General features: G+C 46.0%; 1 protein-coding gene across 3 annotated transcripts; it reads right to left on the bottom strand.

Annotated features, from left to right (window-relative positions):
- Positions 1–388: 388 nt before the first annotated feature.
- On the bottom strand, positions 389–25907 carry LOC115123632 (probable ubiquitin carboxyl-terminal hydrolase FAF-X). Of its 3 annotated transcripts, none has more exons than XM_065018925.1 (42): positions 25687–25907; positions 22118–22375; positions 21703–21940; positions 21479–21591; positions 21165–21383; positions 20910–21025; positions 20588–20839; positions 20087–20225; positions 19692–19844; positions 19152–19463; positions 18827–18963; positions 18466–18690; positions 18195–18308; positions 17771–17999; positions 17171–17478; positions 16788–17028; positions 16463–16612; positions 16259–16379; positions 15942–16072; positions 15558–15836; positions 14119–14244; positions 13847–14008; positions 13545–13711; positions 13157–13265; positions 12779–12925; positions 12493–12639; positions 12158–12365; positions 11379–11599; positions 10954–11150; positions 10630–10803; positions 9102–9243; positions 8758–8961; positions 8137–8583; positions 7720–7988; positions 7348–7573; positions 4510–4639; positions 4231–4416; positions 3780–4000; positions 3454–3699; positions 3046–3267; positions 2842–2943; positions 389–2739 (listed from the first exon to the last, which is right to left on the bottom strand). In XM_065018925.1, the coding sequence occupies exons 2-42, from the start codon at positions 22214–22216 to the stop codon at positions 2578–2580; spliced, it is 7791 nt and encodes a 2596-aa protein (XP_064874997.1). In that variant the 5' UTR covers positions 22217–22375; positions 25687–25907; the 3' UTR covers positions 389–2577. The 3 variants fall into 3 exon arrangements, with proteins under 3 accessions (XP_064874997.1, XP_064874998.1, XP_064874996.1); XM_065018926.1 differs by having other exon boundaries at positions 3055–3267; XM_065018924.1 differs by having other exon boundaries at positions 2842–3267.
- Between the last annotated feature and the right edge of the window lie 2019 nt (positions 25908–27926).

The raw sequence follows: 27926 nt of genomic DNA, 5'->3' as shown, positions 1-27926 counted from the left end.
GAGCTGGAATAAACAGTGCCTCCTGAGAGAAGATGCCAGACATTATTGCTTCAAAAGCAGATCTAGTGTCAGTTTTCACCTACAGAAGGAGGATAGGGCTGGGGTAAAGTTGGCTGACTGTGGATCAGTGGCTGGAAGCCTACTGTGGCAGACCGGCTCATCCCTTCAGAGTGTCTGCTCAAAGTGGGGTTTATAAGCGGTGTTGTAACGCTTGTCTGTTTGGTTCGTTAGATTGACAAGTACAAGGTTAAAAGCGGGCATAAAAAATAATATAAAGTAATTTCCTCTCCCTTGACTCCTCCCCTTTATCCATGCCAATCTAAAAAAAAAAATGACAGGTGAAAAAATAAATATATATATATGCAGGTTCCTCCTTGCATACAGGGCATAATAATTCAAAAGACCATTTATTTGTCCTTTTCTTAAAGTATAATTTTACAGTGTGGTGTGTTTGTAGAGTGCTCCAAGGCAGATTTGGGGGGGGTAATAACCATCCATGCATGTTTCACAACAACAACAAAAACTATAATTATTCAAACAAAATAAGAAGGCAGTTCTGATCCTGAAATAACACCTTACACAAAGAAGATGCCAAAATAAACACAAAAAAAACAATCTAAGACCTTGCAGTCTAAAAAATATTATGGAAGAAGTGAGAGGAGACATGACCTGTAGTGCTTTAGGGCAGGGCCTGGAAGGATGACATCAGTCCATACAGCATTCTAACCCCCCCCCATTAGGTTCTAATCTAGAACCATCCACAGTTTGTCCTCTCAGGAGGTTCCGGGTTGCCACTTTTTTTCTCCCCAGTATGCTTTTTGTTTGGGGAGGGGGATGGGGAGACTGTTTCCCTCCTCACTTTGCTCCTCCACAGCTTGTCTGTATAGGCCACAGTTTTAGCAGACATTTTGTGTTTAATCCATTGCGGTTTCAACCCAGTCCCTTGGGGCAATGCCATTTACTGTTGGCAAATTCCCTCAACGAGATATTGTTTCGTCACTGTCACGTTGTATGTCCTGATGATTTTTTTTTGCGTGCATTGGGTATTTACAATGTATCATAGATGAAATATGAAACCACTACAATGTAAAGATGGCATTTTCCATGTATTCTTGGTAGTGGGCACACTGCTGTACAGACAAAAACAACAACTTTGAAGTGTGAACTGTAGCCTCAGAATTCAAAATAACACCATGGCCAAAACTATTGTTAGCAAAAACGGTTCAGGGCAGATGGAACTCAAAACAATTATTAACAAAATTTTTAAAAAATTAAGAAAAAAGAATTGGACCAAAAAGTTCCTCTTCAATTACTTTCTACTTCCTTTCAAATCAGCAAAAACAACATCTAGGAAATTGAAATAAAATAGCCTACGATTCTTCATATCAAGGGCTTCTTTTTTTGCAGGGATTTTGCTCGTTTCAGACAATTCTCCCAGTAAAACAAAAAAGAAATTACAACAAACCACACATTCATGTTACCAACTAAAACACAGCCATCTACTTTCGTTGCAGATAGAATCCTAGAAGAACAATCAGAAACGCTGGGCGAGTCAGTTAGCTTGTTTACCAGCAGTTACTGTAGATCATGACCCTGCTTTAGAATGCTTCATATGTTAGTCTCAACGGACAGACATTTGTAAGACTGTAGCTGTGTTCAAGTAGGACAAAATGTGGAAGGGAAAAAAGGTAAGAAAACCAAGAAGCAGAGAGTTCTTTTCACTTCAAGTGAGCAGAGATCAAACAAGCCTTCACCCGCCCTGCCATTGTCAACTGGTGCACACGGGGTGATACCGGTTTTAATTCTCTATTCAACATGTCCTCACTGCGAGAGGTGTTTGAAACCTACTATAGTATAGTGGTGGAACTGCATCAACCAAGACCCGGTCAGCCAGTGACAGGCCAAACCTCACCTCCATGCACTACAAAGCAGAGAAAACAATAGCAACGCTTATTATTTTCCCCATTTGATTTGACATTGGTCTTCCTTTTCAGTTTTGAAGTCACATACTAGGGGCCAATCCAGGACAGCCTTGCTGCATCATTGCTGTAGGTTGGGAGGGAGGTCGAGGGAAGGAAGGTTTTAACGATTCCAAAACATTAACAAACTATGTACACCTTCCCATCACCATTCTGTTTCACTTCCTGTACACACATTGCACACACATCATTGTCTTTCATCTCAGTTTCTCAAAAACACTGTACACACAACCCTGCAGACAGGAGTATGCTTTTTTCTCTGTCAGCAGTGACGTGTCTCTATGGGGCAGATAGAAAGAAAAGGTCGAGATTCTTCCCACTCAAAGTTCTAGAAATCATAGAATTCCAATTCTACGATGGAAACAGACACTTGAAGAGCTTACTTGGCCCGATCCAGAGGGCAGGAGTCAAGGGTGACAAAGGACGCTGTTCCTCCTGGAGAGAAGAGAGCGCTCCGGCCTGGGTCTAGTCTTAAATCGACTGTTTGATCAGCCGATCAATAAACTGGGTGTCTTGAAGGTATTGAGTGATAGTGTGCAAAGAGATTTGGGGAGGTGAGTTGCAGGTTAAAGGGGTTGGTTGCCCTCGTGTCATGTTGTTACTCTTTTGTCGTCTGGACAGCGGGTGGGGGCGCCACGGGCCCCACCTCCTCTGTGGTGCTCTCCCAGCTCTCCTGTGCTCTCTGTGGGGGCCGCTGGGGCGTGTTCATGTGCTGGGCAGCCGGACCCGTATAGGGCTGGGCGTGGGGGTGGTTGTTCTGCTGCAGAGAGACATGGAAACAGGGAGAAAGGTGTCAGCATTCAATATGAGCTTTCTGTAAATTCTGGAGCAGTGCCACACAGTGTGTGTGTGTGTGTGCTACCTGCTGAAACTGCGTGGCAGGAGCAGGGTTATGGGGGTACAGCGCTGTGTCCTCGGGAGGGGAGGAGTCGTGATCTTCTGTTGCCTCCTGATCATCTGGCTCCTGAAAGAAAATACAGACAATGGAATCAGCCAAGGAGAGCTCTGTTACATTACCACACACACACCGAAAAAACATGCAAACACCCATCCCACGCGCACACACCTTCCGTACCTCCTCGGGGCAAAGTTCACAGGCCTTGGCCAGGGTCATGCGTGCGGAATGTGAGCGCTCCAGGAAGTACCCGTTGGAGGTCTCGTTGCTCTGGACGGGGGGAGACCAGTTGTTGTAGGTGTACTGGGGGTTCCCTGTGTAGGGCCTCCTCTCCAGCTCGTCCCCCAGCCACTCCACCGCCCACGTCCACTTACGCTTCAGGTCCCCGTTACTCTGGGAGCACAACAGAGAGAGAGACAGTTCTAATGTTAACACAGTTCCATTCCTGATACACCATTCAAGATATCCAGACACAAACATACTGTACATACTTGAAACACCATTCTAAAATTACTGATCTGGTAGGCAGAGAGGAGCGAGAGGTGACTACCATATCTAGTCTACTATTGTCATGTTTACCTGTAGTATCTGGTAGGCCACAGTACAGTTGCTGAACAGAGCCACCATGCACTTGATACACTGGTAGGCCCGTTTCTGGTAGTGGTTCTTAGAGCGCTGAATGGTGTCAAACAGGCCGTCCCTGTCGTCTGGTATACCCTTCAGCACGTTGTGGATCCTGTGGGTCTGCCAGGAGTCCTCTATCAGCAGTATCTGCAGCAGCAGGTCCAGGTAAGGCCTCAGCTCATACGTGTAGGAGTACGCCACCTAGGGGTCGAGACAGGTAGACGGGTGAGGTAAACAAAACCGCTATGTGTGAGTGAGAGTCATCCGTGTTAACCCCTTACCTGCCAGAGCAGCTCAGACAGCACGGTAGAGGAGAACTGGGGGTTTTCCCAGCAGCTGAAGCGCAGCAGCTTGACCGTCTCCTCAGAGTTGCTGCAGTCCTCGATGATCTTCTTCACATAGCTGGTCCTAACGAAGAGGATCTCTGACACCAGCTGTTGCAGGGGCATGATGGGGGTGGTCAGGTTGGTGTCTCCATACGGGTTGGCCAGGGACGGGTTGCCTAGAGGACAGTGAGATACATTTATATCTATTTGCACACTTCGCTTTATTCTAAGAACGCAAATAAGAGTAAAGAAACAGGAGAGAGAGAGAATGACAGACAGTGAACCCGAGAGAGAGATTGGAACCATTAGAGAATGAATGAAACACAGATAGAGAGAAAGAGAAAGAAAGAAAGGAGAGCAGAAGAGACAGCAACCACAAGGCGGTGACAGAGAGAGTGAAACATACCATTGATGGATGACTGCATGCGTGTGGAGACGTCACAGCAGCGCAGTAGCTGGGAGACCACAGCGTAGAGCTTGGTCAGTTCTGCATACTGGTACTTTATGGGAGGGCCAGGCCCCTCGTCTAAAGCCACCAGCATGAAGGTAGCAGGGACGCTCAGCTTCAACAACTGGGTCTTCTCTGCCAGACCTGGGGGGAGAGGGAGGGAGGAAGAGAAACCATGTTTTATTCCAGCAAGAAACAAACCAACAGCGTTTCTCCTGCACACGCACGTCGTCTTACCCAGGTTGGCGTACATGACGAAGAGGTTGAAGAACTGCTGCAGGTGTCGGCCGTGCTCTGACACCTCTCTCCTAAGCAGGTTCAACACTGCCCTCAACAGGTGATCACTCAGACTCAGGTTATCACAGCCCTGATGCAGGAGGTCAAAGGTTACAGGCCATTTTTTTATTTTTATTTACCCATGCACCCTGTCGGACAAATATATATATATATTTTTTTACAGCTTTTCTGCTACATATACATTTACATTTAAGTCATTTAGCAGACGCTCTTATCCAGAGCGACTTACAAATTGGTGCGTTCACCTTAAGACATCCAGTGGAACAGCCACTTTACAATAGTGCATCTAAATCTTTTAAGGGGGGTGAGAAGGATTACTTTATCCTATCCTAGGTATTCCTGAAAGAGGTGGGGTTTCAGGTGTCTCCTATATATATGTACATACACTTAGCATCCATGGGACTTTTATATAAAGCAGTCACATAACGATACATTACCAACCATAAACCCTTTAATCCCGCCCCTCAGCCACTCTCAGCCCATCCCACCTATCACCCTAGACCATCCTCGTTTGGTTTCCATATGCCATATATTTTTGAATGGTGCTGTTTTACATATGTTTTTTAACCTTTCTAAAACGTATAGTATCCACAGATTGTGAGCTAAAGATGAAAACCTTTCCCATGAGTATTATATTATTTAGTGACTACGGCTTTCCAAATCGCCAAACACTGCTATTTGTAAGGTTCATTTTAATGGCACGTTATGATTTTTTAACCATTCCGTGAACCTGTGACCAGAAACAAGCTACATTGGGGCAATACCAGAATAAATGATCTCTTCGCAGCAAAATCTACAGAGCTGAGATTGTTGTATGCCCCATATATATAGCATTCTGATGGTGGCAAGAATTTTATATACATTTAAATGTAAAAACAATAAGTGTTCTGTTTCTAATCATAATATCATTAATAAATATAACACCATTTTTAAACAATTCATTTTTTCCATAAAGATTATTATTTATTTTTTTAATAATCAGAATATTTCTTTAACCATAACATTTGTTCTATCTTTTCTGGAGGATAAAACTGAAATTGTAACCAGCTTTGTATGGCTTAGAGGTCGAACGATTATGATTTTTCAACGCCGATACCGATTATTGGAGGACCAAAAAAGCCGATACCGGTAAATCGGCCGATTTAAAAAAAAAAAAAAACTATTTGTAATAATGACAATTACAACAATACTGAATGAACACTTATTTTAATTATAATACATCAATAAAATCTATTTAGCCTCAAATAAATAATGAAACATGTTCAATTTGGTTTAAATAATGCAAAAACAAAGTGTTGGAGAAGAAAGTAAAAGTGCAATATGTGCTATGTAAGAAAGCTAACGTTTCAGTTCCTTGCTCAGAACATATGAAAGCTGGTAGTTCCTTTTAACATGAGTCTTCAATATTCCCAGGTAAGAAGTTTTAGGTTGTAGTTATTATAGCACTTATAAGACTATTTCCCTCTATACCATTTGTATTTCATTAACCTTTGATTATTAGATGTTCTTATAGGCACTTTAGTATTGCCAGTGTAACAGTATAGTTTCCGTCCCTCTCCTCGCTCCTCCCTGGGCTCGAACCAGCAACACAACAGCCACCCTCGAAGCAGCGTTACCCATGCAGAGCAAGGGGAACAACTACTAGAAGGCTCAGAGCGAGTGACGTTTGAAATGCTATTAGCGCGCGTTAACTAGCTAGCCATTTCACTTCGGTTACACCAGCCTCATCTCGGGAGTTGATAGGCTTGAAGTCATAAACAGCGCAATGAAGAGCTGCTGGCAAAACGCACTAAAGTGCTGTTTGAATGAATGTTTACGCGCCTGCTTCTGCCTACCACAGCTCAGTCAGATACATATGCTTGTATGCTCTGGCTTACTGCATTCGCGTAACAGGCAAGTCTCCTTGTGGAGTGCAACGAGAGAGAGGCAGGTCGTTATTGCGTTGGACTAGTTAACTGTAAGGTTGCAAGATTGGATCCCCCGAGCTGACAAGGTGAAAATCTGTCGTTCTGCCCCTGAACGAGGCCGTTAACCCACCGTTCCTAGGCCGTCATTGAAAATAAGAACGTGTTCTTAACTGACTTGCCTAGTTAAAAAAAAAAAAAATTATATACCTTTTAATTAACATTGGCAAATCGGCGCACAAAAATACCGATTTCCGATTGTTATGAAAACTTGAAATCGGCCCCAATTAATCGGCCGACCTCTAACGGCTTGTTTAACAAAGGGCAATACTTTAAACAAAATTTAATTTTCAATTCATAAAAAACGAAAAATTGTAATCTGTATCAATTTTTTAACAAAGGATGAGCCTTAATCTACTGGAGAACCATTTTGGGTTTAAGTATAACTTATACATAAGTGAAGCTTTTAGTGAGAGGTTTAAAGTGTTAATATTTAAATCATTTTAGCCCCCCCAAAGTGATATTCATTATATAAATAGGTACATTTAATTTTGTCTGGCTTAGCATTCCAAATAAAATTAAATATTATTTGCTCATATGATTTTTAAAAACGAGTCATCTGGAGTAGGCAGTGCCATTAGTAAGTAAGTAAACTGTGATAGGACCAAAGAGTTAATCAATGTGATTTTTCCATAAATAGACAAGTATTTACCTCTTATTTTTTGCTAACTTTCTATTGAAATTGATTGTGGTAAGTTCATGTATATTTTTTGAGATGTGAATACCAAGTATGGTAATTAGTATTACATCACACCACACACACCTTCTCTACTCTTTCCCTCCATCTCTCACTCCCCCTTTACTCCCTCCGTACCTGTGTGGACCCGTCAGGGGAGCTGGCGGGGGCGGGGCATGGCCCGTCCGCCAGGGAGAAGTGGGCGATGAAGACGATGAGTTTGGCGAAGGCCCCCCGGACCTCGGCGCTGGGACACTCCAGCAGGTACTCAGAGAAGCGCGTGGGGTACGCAAACAGAACGTTGTGGGCAAACCAGCAGCGGACGTTCTTACTGTGGCGCAGCAGGATGCACAGGGCGTCATACCTGAGAGAGAGGGAGAGAAGGTGGGGGAGGGAGGAGAGTAGACAGAAAGAGGGAAAAGGAGAGCGACAAGGGAAAGAGAGTTACAAGGCTGTCTTACAATATAAAGAAAGCACACACTTTCTCCCTCTCACAGACAACCCACTCACCAGTCACCGGCGGGCCCCCGGACTACTTTCTTGGTGTGAAACCCAGTGCTGAAGAGGAACCTAGCTGCTAGCTGGATGCTGATCATGGCTATCTCCTCTGCCTCTGGCAGCAGGTGGTCCTGACCCGGGGGAGGGTTGAGGTAGACGCTGTTGCAGGTCAGCAGCTTCTTGACGAACTGGAAGTACTCCAAGCTGTACTGCATGCGGCTGTGCATGAACTGGACGTTCTGCTTCCTCACACTGCATTCAATGGCCCCCGGCATCGTCACCTGGGAGGGGGAATTCATTAGTACGGTTATGAGCATTACGTCATTATACACACAGACTCATTCACGCCCACAGATTCTCGCCTCTGCACTTTATCACAAACAAATACACACTATCACACACACACACACACACAGTCCTGATCCCCACCTGTCGTGGTGTAGTGGGAGACACAGTCAGCTCTGAGATGCACCTGGCCAGCTCTCCGTCTGCCTCCACTGCGGCCCCTCCCCCTGCCGCGTCCATCCTCTCATAGAACAGGATGTAGGCGTTCCACCATCTCTTCTGCCTCCTGTAGGACATCTTCTTCATCATGTGGTCAAACACCTCTCCCATGTACTCCCCCCCGAAGCACTGGCTCTTCATCTCCTCGTCGTCGTCCATCTTGCACTCCGTCACGTCACCGTCGTCAAACTTGTACCAGCGCGCCTTCTGCCCGCTGTCGGCGCTACCGCCGGTGCCACCGTCTCGCTGGCTGATATAGGAGTAGTAGTGGCCGCCGCTGGCCTGGCCTGAATGCACCAGCACCCCCACCAGGCTGTACTTAGAACTGCAGCCTGGTGGGTCGGGTTCCGATGGTTCGTTCTGCATGATCATCTGAGAGGGAAAGGAGGAGGGAGGAGTGACTGAGTACAGACAATGTTTGGACTAATGATGAGTTTCCTTGCCAATGCTGCTTCGGTTTACTCTTTCATGGTTTCTGTTTAGAACTTTGTGAAACATTTATAGAGCTCGAATACACAAATCAAATTTGATATAAAAGTAATCTACCTGGCTCTCCGGGTTGCCGTCATCTCCCTCCAGTTTTGCCACCCCGGCCACAGTGTAGGGCTCCATGTCCAGCTCCCTGGGGAACTCAAAGTAGTCGTTGAACTTGATGGCACACTCCCTCTCCCAGTCGTAGTCAAACCTTTTCAGCTGGATGGCCAGCACTGGAGGAAGCTTCTTGATCAGCAGACGCTTCACTGTGTCCACCTGTAGTGGATAAAACAAAACAGTAAGAAATGTCATCCTAAAGTATCTATCCATATCGACACTGCTATTTTCCAATGGAATGAAAACAAAGGACTGAGTACTCGACAGGAATGATGAAGGACAGGAGAAGAGTGAGGTACCTTCTTGTTACACTTCTCACAGTGGTATGCGTTGGCTCCCTCCAGCAAGTCTCCTTTGACGTACTGCTCCATAGAGTCCAGCAGGTTCTGGTGGTTCCTGATGTCCACGTTCAACGTGGTGAAGGACTCCTCACACTCATACCTGGGAACAAGATGGTGGAACAGTTTCACTTATTATATTTCATGCCTGTGATAACTGAGAACTATGTGGTGCCATTTTGTGTCACTAACCACATTTCCATCCACATTTCTGAGAGTAGTCAAACCTTATATATACACACTTTTTTTTTTTTATGATCACGACAGCTAGTTTCAGTACAATTTTATAAAAGGCGACACAGATAATTTGTTCGTTTAACATGGTGGGATCTTTGTTAAAAATGTATTATGCGAGAAATGGCGGTGGAAACGCTTTTATGCACAAACATTTATATAATAATCATCATATGGAAGTAGACACGGTGTGGGTCCTCCCACTACGGTTCAGGAAACCATGCAGTTTATTAGGCTACAGATTAAAGGTGATGAGCTTGACGCTCCTTTCCAATAAATATCATGGGTCTTATTCTGGTGACAAGACGATAAATACATGACTGCTGTTTGACAAATAAAACAAATCCAGAAGAATGTCATCATGTAGACTAGCCGACCCACACTGACTCAGAGCTGTTAGCTAGAGCGCACACGTCAAGACCAGAGTAGGCACATTGTCTACTTAACACAACCGTTTTTGTGACAAAACTACTGGTTGAGTGGAAAATCCAATAGAAACACATTGCACTTCAGATTTTTATTCGATACACGAGAAGTTATGCAAAAAAGTCCATTTTGTGTGCACTGTCATCACGCACTCATTTTTTATATTTGTAAGTCCATTTTGTGTGCACTATGTCATCACGCACTCATTTTTTATATTTGTAAGTCCATTTTGTGTGCACTATGTCATCACGCACTCATTTTTTATATTTGTAAGTCCATTTTGTGTGCACTATGTCATCACGCACTCATTTTTTATATTTGTAAGTCCATTTTGTGTGCACTATGTCATCACGCACTCATTTTTTATATTTGTAAGTCCATTTTGTGTGCACTATGTCATCACGCACTCATTTTTTATATTTGTAAGTCCATTTTGTGTGCACTATGTCATCACGCACTCCATTTTTATATTTTTATAAGTCCATTTTGTGTGCACTATGTCATCACGCACTCATTTTTTATATTTGTAAGTCCATTTTGTGTGCACTGTCATCACGCACTCATTTTTTATATTTGTAAGTCCATTTTGTGTGCACTATGTCATCACGCACTCATTTTTTATATTTGTAAGTCCATTTTGTGTGCACTATGTCATCACGCACTCATTTTTTATATTTTTAAGTCCATTTGGTGGAAATACCACACTGGTGGGAAAATGCACATATTTTCTTTATGCAGGTTTTAGAATATTGGCATAATAAAAATCTGGAGGATGAGTGGTCGTTCATTTGGTTCCACCAGTGTTAGTAAGTGGATGAAAATCACTCACCTGTGTGGGCAGTCACGGCAGATTTTCTGGTCGGCAAAGGAACCTCCAAGCACCTTGCTGAGCATGGAGGAGTGGCCCATGGCCTTCAGAGCCTCATCCAGACTGTCCACTAAAGAGTTGAAGAACTCCAGGGCATCGTGCTGCTCTCGCAGATTCACCGGCTCACCCCATAACCTACAGGAGAGAGAGATCGATAGAGATAGCTCTTAGTCTTCCAAGACCGTTTGTGTGAAATTGGTTTCAAAATAAACAGCTTGTAATCTGTATACCACTACATTCCTTGACATTTCATTGTTTTACCTCAGCCTGCTATCGTTAGCTCACCTGAACTGTTTCCAGAAGCCTCGGGGTACGTAGTACTGCAGTCGGGAGGAGGCCAGGTGACCAAAGATGACCTGTAGGTGGCGTAGCACCCCAATGTTGTACTCCTTCCTGTCCTCCGACTTACTCAGCGAGGGCTTGTCGTCAAACTGGTGTTGGTAGGCGAACACCTCGTCCCGCGCCGTTCCGTCGGCATTAGTCTGAGGAGGGAAAGTAACAATACACTGGATGGATGATTTAAGTTCAAATTGTACATCTTGGTTCCTCTACACAACATCCATAAACACTCGGTAATATGAGGGATTTCATTTCCCTAGTCCCTTAGCTCTATACAAAGGGCTGGGGCTGCCATAAAAAGCATCTCAGATTGTAGCTTTAAGCGAGTCATTTTGCAATTATTTCGATTGATTCCCAGTCAGTCCAGTCACCTCGTTCTCCTGCTTCTCGTCCCCGGACAGTTCATCGTCCACGTCGGTGCCGGTGCCCTCCACGGCCAGGACACCGTTACGGATGGGCGGGATCATGTAGAGCTGCTGGATGACAGAGTTCATGTAGCAGGTGGCCCCCGCGTTCTTCAGCCCCACAAAGCCTTTGGTAGGCCGCGGCCCCACTGGGGGGAGGTATTCCCACTCTGTCAGAGCCTCACAACCTGAGAGACAGGGAGAGAATGAGGGGGAGTTGTTCAACGTTTATCCATTCCACATATATGATCAACGCAACAATGAATATCAGAAAAACATTTATAATTCATTGGGGAGAGGTACAATTTACCAGTATAGAGAGGAATGTGTGAAATAAATAATAATTGGGAATTTCAGATTAAGTAACTATGTAGTACATATCTGTGAGTGTATAGTTGGTGTACCTAGGTAGTACATATCTGTGAGTGTATAGTTGGTGTACCTAGGTAGTACATGTCTGTGAGTGTATAGTTGTTGTACCTAGGTAGTACATATCTGTGAGTGTATAGTTGGTGTACCTAGGTAGTACATGTCAGTGAGTGTATAGTTGGTGTACCTAGGTAGTACATATCTGTGAGTGTATAGTTGGTGTACCTAGGTAGTACATGTCAGTGAGTGTATAGTTGGTGTACCTAGGTAGTACATGTCAGTGAGTCTATAGTTGGTGTACCCAGGTAGTACATGTCAGTGAGTGTATAGTTGGTGTACCTAGGTAGTACATGTCAGTGAGTGTATAGTTGGTGTACCTAGGTAGTACATATCTGTGAGTGTATCAACGATCTGCTTGAGGTTCCGGACACAGCCGACCGGCAGAGCCACCAGCAACTCGAAGCCGGCGTTGATGGAGGCGGGGCTGCTACAGACAGGGATGGCCTGCTCCGTTGGGAACTCCCCACTCTTCACGTACTGCAGGTACACGTTAGACGCCGGGAAGATGAAGTCATCTATCAACTCCTGGAGAAAGAGTGGGGTGAATTAACAGAATGGACAAAGCATCATCCTATGGTGGCTTGTCCTGTGACTATATTGAGTGAACTATTTGGCAAACATATTGGATTTCATAAACAACACAATGACCCACCTTTATGAGGTTGGCCCCACCCTTCTCACAGCCAATGTAGTACTTCTTCTCTGGTGTCTGGAAGGCCAGCAGCTCCTTGGTGACCCCCAGGTGACCTTCTAGAATAGTCTCCTCCACCCCCGTCTCTCCTGTCCGCTTCACCTCATCCTAGTGGAAAAAACACCAAACTGACATTTAGCGGTAATATTTATGAGAGATATGAAAGCCCATCTTAGGTCTTCTCTAAACTCCACCATATTAAACTGCATTTCATTTTCTAACAATGAAAAGACTTCTTGTCCAATACCCTGATCTTCTTGAGCCAGTCGATCTCATTGTTGAGCAGCGCCTCAGCGTTAGGCAGGTTGATGTTGCTGTTGTAGGCGTAGTTCAGCAGGTGCCTCAGCAGCGTAAAGTAGTCCCCTGCGTGCTTCGCCCTCTCCTTTGCCGTGCTCTGGAGGAGAGGAAGGATACGTGTTACAACAACAAGGGGTCCCAATGGAGTGGGGTAAAGAGTTTCAGTGAGTTACATTTCCTCTTCTTATTATGAAGGCTGGGATTGAGAGATGGTAAACTGATCCGAGGTCTGTCCTTAAGGGCAACTTCTACCCAGAGCTGAAGAATAACTATTGTGTCAGTAGGGGAGAGGGAAGAGATGGGAGATGGGAGATGGAAGGATACGCACCCCTAAGACGGTGAAGAGGAGGGTGATGAAGAAGAGGAGGGGTCTGTGTCCCATACAGCACCTAGTGGCCATGAGGAAGAACTGTTCCTGAGCCATCTGACGAACTGACCTGGAGACAGACAGGAAGATGACAACAGGTTGATTTCTCTGTCAAAAGGTGCTTTTAACATAGTCTGATGACAGTTTTATATCGGCTTGTTTTTGTGAGATTAAGTTTAAACACCAAGAGGCGGTTTTCCCGACACAGATTAAGCCTAGTCCTATACTAAACTCAATGGAGAATCAATTGAAAATGCTTTTCAGTCCAGGATTAGTCTGTGTCCAGGAAATGCCCTGAATGAACAGATCCACAACACAGACATAGATTAACAGCCAGATGCAGACATACTTGCTGTGGCAGTGCAGTAGCAGGTCTATGATGTAAGTCTGCCAGGCCTTCTCCTTACTGAGAGTGTCCAGAGCGGTGGGCAGCAAGGCAAAACACAGGGTCATGATCTCCAGTGCCTCACAGCACACCATCTCATCCTCCCCGTCCGGCTCCTTACCCGCGTTCGTCTGTAGAGGTGATGAACATACACACCGCTGTGAGTTTATAGAAGACACAGAAACTCTCCATACAAACCCCTAGAAGTCTGCGATACACACCTTAAGAACCAAGCACACACCATCTCAGTTTAGAAAGGGTTTTACCTTCTCATAGATCTGACTGATCTCTTCATTAGAGCTGAAGACCAGCTGTACCGTGCCACAGCCTGAAGCCCACACGATCTTCTGCACCGCCCGGATCACACAGAGGTCTGGGATGTACTTGGATGCTTGGAAGAAGTTCTGGGCGTTCTTCGGGGGCAGAGACTGCCAAAAAAAGTGAGCAGACGTTTACGGTCGTACTCTTTTTGACTGGCCGTTTGTTAACCGGTTGAACGCATGTGTAAGCACTCGTCTCAATAGACGCGCCGTCTCACCTCGTCAGAGATCTGTTGGGCCAGTCGTATGGCCACGTTGCGGAGCATGCACTCCGAGGCGGGGTTCGGGATATTCTGTAGAGCACTCTGGAGGACCAGGGCCTGGTCGTGGGTCGCCTGGTTGATCTGGAGAGGAACAAAATCAAAAGACAGTGGATTAAGAACACCAGTCATATTCAAGCTCATTCAAATACACAGTGAAGGTACGTTGAGGTGATCATGGTCTGGTAACAAGGGTCCTGCTTAGAGGTCGACCGATTATGATTTTTCAACGCCGATACCGATTATTGGAGGAACAAAAAAACAAAGTGTAATAACTAGCTAGCCATTTCATATCGGTTACACCAGCCATTAGGCTGATAGGCTTGAAATCATAAACAGCACTGTGCTTGCGAAGAGCTGCTGGCAAAACACACGAAAGTGCTGTTTGAATGAATGCTTACGTGCCTGCTGGTGCCTACCATCGCTCAGTCAGACTGCTCTATCAAATCATAGACTTAATTAGAACATAATAACACACAGAAATACGAGCCTTTGGTCATTAATATGGTCGAATCATTTCAAAAACAAAACGTTTATTTTTTCAATGAAATACGGAACCGTTCGGTATTTTATCTAACGGGTGGCATCCTTAAGTCTAAATATTCTTGTTACATTGCACAACCTTCAATGTTATGTCATAATTACGTAAAATTCTGGCAAATTAGTTCGCAATGAGCCAGGCTGCCCAAACTGTTGCATATACCCTGACTCTGCATTCATTTTAAGAAAGGCATTGGTGTTCATGGTTAGGTACAGTCGTCCAACAATTGTGCTTTTTTCGCAAATGCGCTTTTGTTAAATCATCCCACAGCGTCGCATCGATTATATGCAACGCAGGACACGCTAGATAAACTAGTAATATCATCAACCATGTGTAGTTATAACTAGTGATTATGATTGATTGTTTTTTCTAAGATAAGTTTAATGCTAGCTTGCAACTTACCTTGGCTTCTACTGCATTCGTGTAACAGGCAGGCTCCTCGTGGAGTGCAATGAGAGGCAGGTGGTTAGAGCGTTGGACTAGTTAACTGTAAGGTTGCAAGATTGGATCCCCCGAGCTGACAAGGTGAAAATCTGTCGTTCTGCCCCTGAACAAGGCCCACCGTTCCTAGGAATGTGTTCTTAACTGACTTGCCTAGTTAAATAAAGGTATATAAAAAAAAAAGTTTAATTAAATGTCAAAAAATTTAATTGGCAAAAATCGGCGCTCAAAAATACCGATTTCCGATTATTATGAAAACTTGAAATCGGCCCTAATTAAATCGGCCATTCCGATTAATCGGTCGACCTCTAGTCCTGCTACCCTCATTGTTCTGCACTCGTCTAAGCTGTAGTAATACAAGGTTTTCCCCGTATTTACAGAGGTAATATAACGGCAATACAAAAGCGTTATTTACCGGCGATGCAGGGCTGGTCCCCTCCACTACGGGCTGGCAGGCCTCGGCCACAGCTTTGACGTGTCCGAACCCCACGGCGGTAAGCAGCAGCTTGGCGATCTTCAGGGCATTGAGGTACGCCCCCCGCCGCGTCTCCATGTCGGCCGACGGCAGGAAGTTGTTCCTGGTGAGCATACTCAGTACGAGTGGGAGGCCGCCGCTCTTCAGGAAGTTGTACTGGAAGTCGCTGGCGTCCTCGCCGAGGGTGCCGCTGGCCGGCATCAGCAATGCATACACCACCTGGGGAATCAATCCAATCAAACGTGGCAGGAGGATGTGAAGAGTGTAAGGGGTAATGAATCAATCACGTAAACCACCACACACACAGTGGTGTGTGTTACCAACCTCAGTGAGGTAGAGGACTTGTGAGGGCGAGGGGCCAAAGAAGCGGGAGTCCAGTGTGGGGCTCAGGCTGTTCTCTCCCAGCTTGGCATGATCCAGACAGATAGCGCGCAGGTTCTCCATGGTACCGTTGTCTACACACAGCTCAACCAGAACATCAGTCAGGACAAATAATTTCAAACCACAATAAGAGAGAGAGAGAGAGAGAGAGAGAGAGAAAGAGACGCAGAGGAAGGATGAGAGATAATGTTTTGGGGCCACAGAAGGACAGCAAGCTATAATGAGAAAGAATGAGAGCGTGAGAGAGAAAGACAGTGTACCTGGAGGCATAAGCTTCATGAGGAGCCTGGCTCCATCTCGCAGCAGAGGCATGTTGAGGGTACAACCCAGGTCTGCTACCTGCCACAGGAACGAGATGTAGCGCAGGTGGAGAGACATGATCTACAGAGAGCAAGACGTTACTCAGGAGAAGATGACACATTTGACATTTCTCACGTGAGGAAAGGTGTGTGTGTGTGTTTTACCACTCCAGGCAGGCAGCCCTCCACCTCTGGGTTGGGCCCTTCGCTGAAGTGGTTGCCATGGTTACTGGGTGAGCCGGTGGAGGAGTCCGAGGAGCTGTCAGGACTGGAGGGCACGGTGGCGCTCACCTGGGTCAGCTTGGCTGTGATCAACTACACACAAAATACCGATTTGAACCAAACGCTAACAGATACACTGTGCTTTCATCATCTAATCCTAGTAGATTAGTGATTCCAGGAGGGAGTAAAATTGTATTTAAACACATCGGAACTAAGCCCTAATTCAAAACCAGTGCATGGGCCATTGATTACGAAATGACTAGCTCACTGCTTTGTCCTTGAGGTTGAGCTGTCCAATCAGCTTCCTGTCATCCGCTGGGTCGACAACCTCCCCGCCAATGAAGAGCTCTATCTTGGTGTGCGTGGCGTTGGCCTTGATGCGTGTGAGGATGCCGCGGCGCACCGAGCCGATGGTGTCATTGGTGTGAGACCAGATGTCCAGGTCATCCACCTGACGACCCTGGTTAGGGAAACGCACGATCAATGTGATGTGCTTCCCCCGGAACGCCCTGAGAGAGAGAAAGGGGAGAAAGAAAGAGAGGGATTGGTCAGTCAAAATATTGGCGCTGAGACTCTGACAAACTTAGTTAGACCTTGCTTTCACAAGTGTGTGTTGGTGTGAGTCTGTGTGTGTGTGAGCCTCTCTCCTACCTGGACATGGGCAGTATGGACCTCTCCTCGTGGTAGTCGCTGTCACACTCGTTGATGTACTCCTTGAGCACGGTGAGCACGCGAACCATGCGGATGGCCTCCTGCCGGGCACAGTTGATGCTGTCCTTGTCCCCGTCCAGGACACACAGCGTGTCGTACGACGCCTTCAGACGGTCAAAACACAACTGGATGAAGTCCTCGTGGATCTCCACCTGGTTGACCTGCAGCTTGGGCCCCAGGTTAGTGTAGATCTCCTTCAGCAGGTCGATGGCTCGGCTGGCGATGTCATCAGTACCCTGGATCACCACCTGGTAGAACAATGCAAAGCGGTTTTGTGCACTATCCTCCTCCAGAGTTAATCCAGGAACCAGATTGGTGTCTATAAAAACTTTTAACAGCGATAAGAGGAGTTTTAACTCAAATGCCTCCCAAGGTAGTCCAGTCCTATGAGCTCCAGGTTTTACAGTATGTTCAGAAAGCTTTAGAACATTGATAAGCTGTTTAACACTCACCCTCCAGAGGTAGTCCAGTCCTATGAGCTCCAGGTTTTACAGTATGTTCAGAAAGCTTTAGAACATTGATAAACTGTTTAACACTCACCCGCCAGAGGTAGTCCAGTCCTATGAGCTCCAGGTCATCCATCATGTAGGCCCTGCGTTTGGCCACCAGTTTGCCCTCGCGGCAGTTGACAGCCTTGAAGAACCTCTCGAAGCACTTCATGCCGTTCTCCGTGAGCAGGGACGGGTCCAGCTGCAGAACATTGTTCTCAAAGAAGTCCTTGTTGATGTCCGGGTCCAGGTCTGGCTCATCTCCCATTAGCTTAGAGTACCTAGAGTTGGAAAAGACAGTATAAAGACATTATAAAAGGCTCACACTTGCGTATAACAAATGATAAAGTATGATCCCAGCATGCTTTAAGTGAAGTGCTACCAATAACATTTGAGTTGAACTAACCTGGAATAATTAAAAAGGGAAATCATATTTAATATACTTCAAAGGCTGGTCTAAACAAATGTGTACGTACCATTTGAAGCACGCCTCCCGGTCACACAGGAAGACAGCGCTCTCAGCCAGACACCTCCAGATCTGCTTGGCCTGAGGAGCACATAGCCACAACTGTCCGTCCTTCAACAGGAACCTGGAGAACAAGATGGTTCAAAGCAGTTAGACACTAACAGACTACTCAGAATGGCCACTTTCATTCCCACAGACTGAGAAATGCCTCGCCGCCCAGAAAAGCAGTCAAGGGTAATTGTTTTCATCCAGAGATACCTGTAGACAGCCGCCTGCCTTACCTCAGGAAGTTGAGCCTCTCCTGGACCTCCTGAACATGACTGTAGCGACTTCCCACTCTGACCGTCTGAGGGTCAAAGTCTGCATGTTCAGCTTTGGAGAACGGTCTCATGGTCTCCATGTAGGCAGACAGGTTCTCAGCCACCAGAGTGACCAGGGCATGGTTGTGCTGCAGCTGGTTGATCAGGTCATGACGATAGAACACATGAGGACTCCTCTGGGTCTGACTGTATGGGGAAGAGGAAAGGGAAGGAGATAAATGTAATATTTCATCACAAGCTTTGACTCAATGGGAAAAAGAGATGAGACGAGAGCGAGAGAGAACGGGAGAGAGACAGGAAGGTGGAGAGAGTCTTTCGTTACCTGAGGTTCTGAGGAGCTTCCCCAAACAGGCTGCAGATCTCTCTGATCTGCTTCAGGGCTGGTATGACCCACTTGTCGTTGGTGCGCAGCTCCTCGATGAAGCGGTCTATCCACTGGATCTTCTGGGTGTCTCTGTCCTGTTGGAACACAGAAGCACAGAGCAGGGTCCTAGTCATTAGGGACCATCGTAGCAAAACATTATGCAACAGAAAACAAAAAACAAGAGATTCTCATTTGACAAGTTCAGGAAGAACGTCCCAGTTTCCGTCTGTTTTCTTTCGTTCGGTGCCTATTTACAACCCAGTAGCAGTAACAGTAGTTTTACCTGAGAGCAGCTGTAGTCCAGTATCTTGATGTGTGCGCTGAGGGCCTGGTCCATGATGTCCACGGGGACGTCGTCACTGTGAGCCAGGTTCCACAGCAGGTTGAGCACCTTGTGGGCCATCACTCCATCCTTATCGTCCTCCGCCAGACGACGGATCAGCTCCAGCAGCTTCTCACGCTGCTTCTTACTCGCATTCGTCCAACTCTCCTTGAAGCAATCAAAGAGATGGTCGAGCTGCTCTGGAGAGAAGTCCCAGGCCAGTTTGGCCAGAAGATCATGGACATTCTTCACTATGGCTTCGTGCTTACCAGCCTGACATAGAAACAGACACAGAAGACACTTAGGCATGGTCCTAAAAACAACCCCTTCCCCTACGCATTCCTTGTTTATAAAGGAAAAGGTCTCTCTTGCAAAATATATATTTTGCACAAATGAGAATAACCTGTATAGGTTCAATGAATAGGAATTACATTCAAATTCAAGATGGATCCATCCCCATATTGCTGAGACCCATTTTCCCATGACACTTTAACTCAGTACCTGTGCTGCCCAGATGTTGTCCAGGTCCTGCATGGTGAGGGCTTTCTCCTTGATGACGAAGCGGAGTATCTTCTCTAGTTTCTCTACGTACTGAGGCTGGTGGAGGCTGTCCCTCAGCACGATGGACAGGATGTGGTTCTGCTGGATCCACTCCTGAGAGAAAGGGAGAGGAAGACAAACATCAGGCATAGCAGGTGTAAATGAGAACTTGTTCTCAACTTGCCTACCTGGCTAAATAAATACAAATCAATTAGCATTCCTGTGGAGAAATTCCATGTCCAATTCCACTGACAGGAATTGAACTGGAATTGACTATTAAACTCTGATGAGCAATTTAAAAGCTCTATACAAATCCAGTCCATTATCATTCATAAGGAGTAACTGTGGTGACTCACCGCCATGCGTTCTGCCGTCAGCCACTCCTCCTCCTCGGGGTTGCCATGCCGATGCGTATAGTAGGACACGCTGGAAATGACCTTGTTGACCTCATTCAGAGCGTTCATCTTGCCGTTGAACGAGGAAATCTGCAATAACCTGGGGACAAATCAACAAATTAAAAGCATAACCATCTTATCGAAAAGGAAAATTCCACCCAAAAGCTATCTTTTGGTATTTCTTTCATTAGTCCATTGTCCCAAAATGTCCCAAAATGTTTTACATGTCAGAAAAATACCAGCTGTATTTTGAAAGTTACACATCTTGAAAAATGTTTTGCATGTGAACAATGGACTAATGAAAGAAATATCAAAACAGTTTTTGGGTGGAGTTTTCCCCTAATAATAAAACAGCAGTTGACTGGCCAAAACACTCATCACACGAGGTGCTCAAACCCCAATGTGACAGTTTTAATTCTATACAATAACAACCTAAAAAGAAAACAACTGAAGGAATCTCACCTAAGGATCATTTTCAACCTAAATATCTCCAAGTTCTTGACGGTCTCCTCCTGACCGGGCACCCTGGAGGCCAGGTTCTTCAGGGACTTGATGATCATGGACAGGGCATCGTTCTTGGCCTCGTTCTTGGCCTCCTTCTTCAGCTCCTCGTCCGTCAGGTTCTCCAGGAACTGAGGAACCATCTCGATCACTGGCAGGAAGTACTTCTTCACTGTGTGCAAGGTCAGGAACTCATAGCACTGGCCGAACGGCCTGGAGGGAAGACATACACGGGTTAGGACACGCACACGTCCCTAACATTGGTCCATCTGTGCTAACATACTTGATGAGGGCAGCGATGATCTGTACGTTGAGTGCCTGTCCGCTCATGAAGCGGTCGTGTAGAGTCTGAAACCCGTTCAGCGTGCCAAACTTATTAATCAGGTCCACCAACCAGCCCTGAGAGAGAGAGAGAGGGAGAGATGGAGAGAAAACAATGAACGGCTAATCACTGACGACAGCTTTATTCATGCTGAAAACTTGGATATACTGTATCAAGCGAGGAATCCTGAGTGAGCGAGGGTGAGTTGGGGCCTACCTTGGGTGAGCGAGGGTCGGGTGGGCGGGCGAAGAGCTCGTCGTCGGCCAGCGTGGCCCCGGCGGGGATGGTCTCAGAGGGCCGCGTGCCGTTGTAGATGTGGAACTTGCAGTGGGGGTTGGTGGCTGTGGCCAGTAGCTCCAGTAAGGGGAACCAGTCCTGAGGAAGCTTGGTCACACACAGCTCCACCAGCCGGTGTGTGTTGGTGATGATACACCTCTGTGGAACGAAGGACAATCAGCTGTAGTTCAAACAGGAAGTGCTAGTGTGTGCGCAAACATATACACACACACACACACACACGAGGCCCTTACATGGATCTCAAACTTCCACCCGCTGACAGCCTCGTCTGTGAGGATCTTAGTGAAGGAGATGGTCAGGCCGTCCCTGAAAAACCTCTGGCACGCCTCACACTTCACATCAAGCCCTGCAGAAAGAGGCAACGATTAAAGGCAGAAAACAAAGAGAGATCAATAGACAACAAATGAAAAAGATGTTGTCCTATATGGATGTATATTGTATACGATGATGGACACACCTTTTTTACATAAGTCTATAGCAGCTTCAAGTAGAACTTCTAATTCCCCCTTTGGCAGGACTGGGACTACCCATCGGGGCCTGTTGATCATATCGTCCAGCTTGGCCAGGTCAGTGTGAGGGAAGGCAGGCTCCTCCTCCTCCAGAGCAGGGACAGAGTCTCCTTGACCCTGCTCCTCCTCCGCCGCCGGTGGGCTCACAGGAGACGGCTCCGTGGTCGACGGGTTTGGGGACACCGTCTGCAACGCACACACATTAATATTAAAAGTAAGTAAGTACGAAAGCATATGGCATTGCAGATCGCTCCATATTAGTCAGTCAACTTCACGCAGACATACAGGTGATATGCGGGTAACCTTATTCACTGATAATTGGGGAACTATCCATAGACAGACACACATCACCCCGATACTCACCTGGGCCTGTGTGGGTGGGGGCTGGCTCGGAGAATCAGCGGGTGCCTGGCCCTGGCTATCATTGCCCCCCACGGGGGAGCCACGGGTGGTGACCGTCATGATCGACACGGGGCAGATCTTGGCAGTCTTGTCTGCTTTAGGAGGCCCTGGCCTGGGGGGGAATCACTGCCTGGGTAGGGAAGGAGAACCAGAGGCCGGCTGAGAGGGAACACTCCGGCTGCTGAGGCTCAGGGAGGGTTGCAGAGACCATCGCAGAACCTGTGGGACAGAGACAGGGGGAGAGAGATTTAGAATGGTTGATGCTCCATTTTTCACATGCATTTGGGACTGAGGCATTTGCATTTCAGCTAATCTGTGTACAATCTAGTGAACATCACATGGTCAACTTCAGACCACTGTTGAGGTGTAAAAATAGCTGAGAAACAACACAGGTGCATCCAAAGGCCATGATTCCACAGTATGTTTGCAAGACAACTAAGCGAGACCAATTCAAATGACTCTCACTCTGCCACTATCTGGGTCTAGACATTAAAATGCTAAAACGCATGCTTGACAACGGGGTGGAATTATGACATACAGACACACACACCCTAGCCCTAATACCGACAGACAGAACCCCCCGCCCCACACTGCCATCACCTCTCCTATTTCCAGTTTAGCTGTGCTGCAGACAGCACAGGACTATCAACCATACGCCACCCTGGCCTATTAATAGTCTCTGTCGAACTGGTTCAGAGATATCTAGACTGTGCAAGACAGTATACAGCTACTGACAAACTGTTGATTGGTCACACAGAGCATGACCCTACCCTAACCCTACCCCAACAAACTGCAGCTCCTAGGTTACTCACATCTCACTACAGCAAGACATGCATGGGATATTGAGGTTTCAAGATATCACCTGGCTATATTAGCCAAGCCCAATACAATAACTAAACAAGAACAATTGAACAATGAGAACAAGACATTGTGCGCTTACTGACAAACAATGTATTCTTAATAATTGCCCAAAAGTATTAATAATAGCATATTTATGCCACTGACATAAAGTTGTGGTAGTCCAACAATGTGTCCCAGTACTGTAACAGTGTTTCATAACTCCAGTCCTCCAGTAGCCCCAACAGCACACATTTTTGTTGGAGCCCCAGACAAGCACACCTGAATCAACTTGTCAACTAATCATCAAGCCCTCAATGAGTGGAATCAGGGGATTTTGTCCAGGCCTATAAGAAAAATGTGTGATGTTGGGGGGTACTGGACTGGAGTTGAGAAACACTGCACTATAACATAAGTGAGTCTGTATAGAATATTGACCTTACACAACAGCAGAGTGACAAAGCAAAACATCTTAAATCACTATGAGTCAGGATGGAAGAGACAGGTTTAGGGCCTGTTAGGCTGAGGCTCCTTCAATCCACTCAAGTGCCTATGAGGTAACATTAAGATTAGGGGCTAGGGTTTCTGGGTAGGAAAGGTCTGTGTGTCTAGTTGTGAGACACTGGAAGTCTTGAGACACATTAAGACAGTCTCCAGCTGAGTTACGATCCTCTGGGCTCAGTTTACAGGTTTATTATTGGCTGTCTTCAGTTTCCCGTCTTCAGCTGTATCCGCTTCCATCTAATGGAAGAGGTTAGTATTAGGGAAGGGGAATCTGATCCTAGATCTGTGGTTTGGGCCGACTTCTACCTCAAGCATCATCAGGCAAGCCGACAGGAGTAGGCTACAGCTGACAGCTACAATGTGAATGGAAGTTAACAAGCCAATCGAAATCAATGACCCAAGGGGCAAGAACAGTTGAGGAACCAATCAGATGAAAAGAAACCTTGAGTCTTGAGAAAGCACCTGACCGGGCCATAAACCAGGGTTTCCCCAACCCTCTCCTCAGCACCCCCAAACGTTCCACATTTGTGTTCTAACCATAAACCGGCACACCTGATTTAATTAGTCAAAGGCTTGATGATTAGTTGAATAACTGAATCAGTGGTGCACGTTTAGGGTTAAAACTAAAATGTGAAAACTTCTGGGGGGTGTTGAGAAACACTGGTTTTCAGCTTACTGAAAATATAGTAATTACACCTGGTACAGCTGTGTTTGCGGCAAGTATTCAGGTCATCATGGTCAAGGCTTAGTTTTGCTGACTTGAGTAAAACTTGAAGTGAGCATAGCTAGGTCAGGACTGAGGAAACGCAAACCTTTTAGGTGGAATGAAGTCATTTGTATCCGGAAATGCACAAAGTAAGCATATTACCAGGCCTAAAAATCGTCAACAATGACATATTGAAAATGCCTTGCTTGCAAATAACTAAAATCAATTATTTGTCAATAGATATAATGCCAGCCCCTACCTTGGCTAGTCTCAAAAACCGACACTAGGCAGAGGCAACTACAGTCGGGTTTTCAAGACTACCCTTGGCTACACCTTCAGTTTCCGTTTTGGAGACATGTGTCTGCCTCAAACTGTCAAGACATTTGGACATTTCTTGTGACAGCCGTTGGTTGACAAGGAGCTTGGCACAAAGGAAAACATTATGTAACGACAAATGACAAGGTTGCTTGCATGATGTGTGTGAATAAAAATGTACTTGGTCCTAGGCTTGCTAATCATTCTTATCACGATCCGCTATCCTCACCAGAACCTCTTTCTGTGAGGACACGTCATTGAGTAACATTGTGCAGCTAACTAATTAAATCAAGTCATTTGGGGACTGGAGTATAAGGAAAACTTGATTTAATTACAGCAAACTCAATCTCAAAATAAGTGTTACTGTCACATTGTATGATGTATTTTAGATATGAGAGACCGCTACCTAGCCAGCATCACCCAACAACTAACGTAGCTAACTACACTTGCTAGATTAAAAAGCATTAGCCAAATATTTCAAACAATGCGAAAATAACCAGCCTGCAAACACTGCATGGAACACGGTTAATTGATGTGAAAAATAACTTCATGCAACAGGAGTCTGGACGATAACTAATGCATAACGTTAGACAAGGCCCGTAACGTTAGTTAGCTAGCTACTGACAAGCATCGCAAGGGCCTTCTCCTTACTCAACATCGGTAGTAGCGCTAACATGCTAGTTAACGTTCGCTAATGGCGCTGCCGTCGCCACAACAATCAACAGTCTGTGTGCATTGGTAGGTTGTTGATCAAACACCAGCCCATATCTGTCAACACCACTAGTCCAAGAAGTTAGCCAACATCTTGTCTGGTTGAGACTGACCTTGAACTAGCTATGTGGAAACCGTTATATTTCAAAATCCAAACAATTAACAGGTTGGTATGGGAAACGTCAGCCATTTTGCCACAGCCAAAAATAACAGCTAACTTAACTAGCCAACGTTACATACAGAAACAAACCGGCATTTCAGCATTCATTCTGCCGATGTCAGGCACCTTGCTTGCTATTACTCTCGCCTCTTTATCCAATGAAAAGCATATGTGTAACATTACACCTTGTAACTAGACCGCTATAACGTTTCATTGTTAATGATTACTCAGATATGTCGTTATCTAGCTATACTAGCCAGTTAGCACCATTGTTGCTAGCTACCCAATGTTACTTACCTCAAAATTTGATGCAACTTCCTTGAGTTGACTTGTCCTGTCTATGAATCGTTCTATTCTGGGTTCCGCTATGTGTCAACTTGTGTTACATACTATTTTCATACATGCATCCAGATCTGCTAATATGATCTCTCTTCCTTGCTTATTTTTTTGTCTGCACTTGGGTGTTTTTCCTGCGTCACCATCAACCCCCCCTCTACTGTAGTCTAGCACAGTTTTCCCAGCAAGTCCGTGGTAAGCGCAGCTGACCGAGGCCGTGTTCGAGAGGATCAAAAGCGTCATGTATCATAGGTAAATTGTGACTTGCTGACTGATCTACAAATAATAATGATCAGTTATTTACGATGTAAAGTTCCTTGTAGAACAGTCAGTCTGTAGTCGCCTGCACTGTCAGCGCCAATGTCGAACAAGCCCATTAAGGTAACATTTTACAATTAAAGTGATCGTTCACTTCACATTTAGTTTGTCAAAAAGGTGCCTTCAGAAAGTATTCACACCCCTTGACTTTTCCCACATTTTATTGTGTTACAGCCTGAATTTAAAATGTATTAAATTGAGATTTTGTGTCACTGGCATTACACACAATACCCAGTCATGTCCACGTGGAATTGTGTTATTAGATTATTTATTTTTTTACAAATGAATACAATTTAAAAGCTGAAATGTCTTAAGTCAATAAGTATTCATCATCTTTGTTATGGCAAGCCTAAATAATTTCAGGAGTAAAAATGTGCTTAACAAGTCACATAATAACTTGGATGGGCTTACTCTGTGTGTAATAATATTGTTTAACATGATTTTTAAGACACTGCATCTCAGTGCTAGAGGCGTCACTACATACACCCTTGTTCGAATGCAAGCTGTATCACAACCGGCCGTGATTGGGAGTCCCATAGGGCGGTGCAAAATTGGCCCCGCGTCGCCTGGGTTTTGCCGGTGTAGGCCATCATTGTAAATAAGAATTAGTTCTTAACTACATTTACATTTACATTTAAGTCATTTAGCAGACGCTCTTATCCAGAGCGACTTACAAATTGGTGCATTCACCTTATGACATCCAGTGGAACAGCCACTTTACAATAGTGCATCTAAATCTTTTAAGGGGGGGTGAGAAGGATTACTTTATCCTATCCTAGGTATTCCTTAAAGAGGTGGGGTTTCAGGTGTCTCCGGAAGGTGGTGATTGACTCCGCTGTCCTGGCGTCGTGAGGGAGTTTGTTCCACCATTGGGGGGCCAGAGCAGCGAACAGTTTTGACTGGGCTGAGCGGGAACTGTACTTCCTCAGTGGTAGGGAGGCGAGCAGGCCAGAGGTGGATGAACGCAGTGCCCTTGTTTGGGTGTAGGGCCTGATCAGAGCCTGGAGGTACTGAGGTGCCGTTCCCCTCACAGCTCCGTAGGCAAGCACCATGGTCTTGTAGCGGATGCGAGCTTCAACTGGAAGCCAGTGGAGAGAGCGGAGGAGCGGGGTGACGTGAGAGAACTTGGGAAGGTTGAACACCAGACGGGCTGCGGCGTTCTGGATGAGTTGTAGGGGTTTAATGGCACAGGCAGGGAGCCCAGCCAACAGCGAGTTGCAGTAATCCAGACGGGAGATGACAAGTGCCTGGATTAGGACCTGCGCCGCTTCCTGTGTGAGGCAGGGTCGTACTCTGCAGATGTTGTAGAGCATGAACCTACAGGAACGGGCCACCGCCTTGATGTTAGTTGAGAACGACAGGGTGTTGTCCAGGATCACGCCAAGGTTCTTAGCGCTCTGGGAGGAGGACACAATGGAGTTGTCAACCGTGATGGCGAGATCATGGAACGGGCAGTCCTTCCCGGGAGGAAGAGCAGCTCCGTCTTGCCGAGGTTCAGCTTGAGGTGGTGATCCGTCATCCACACTGATATGTCTGCCAGACATGCAGAGATGCGATTCGCCACCTGGTCATCAGAAGGGGGAAAGGAGAAGATTAATTGTGTGTCGTCTGCATAGCAATGATAGGAGAGACCATGTGAGGTTATGACAGAGCCAAGTGACTTGGTGTATAGCGAGAATAGGAGAGGGCCTAGAACAGAGCCCTGGGGACACCAGTGGTGAGAGCACGTGGTGAGGAGACGGATTCTCGCCACGCCACCTGGTAGGAGCGACCTGTCAGGTAGGACGCAATCCAAGCGTGGGCCGCGCCGGAGATGCCCAACTCGGAGAGGGTGGAGAGGAGGATCTGATGGTTCACAGTATCGAAGGCAGCCGATAGGTCTA

This window comes from Oncorhynchus nerka, linkage group LG5 (assembly GCF_034236695.1).
Source record: "Oncorhynchus nerka isolate Pitt River linkage group LG5, Oner_Uvic_2.0, whole genome shotgun sequence".
Classification (NCBI taxonomy): domain Eukaryota; kingdom Metazoa; phylum Chordata; class Actinopteri; order Salmoniformes; family Salmonidae; genus Oncorhynchus; species Oncorhynchus nerka.
This window is presented reverse-complemented; position numbering and strand designations above follow the sequence as displayed.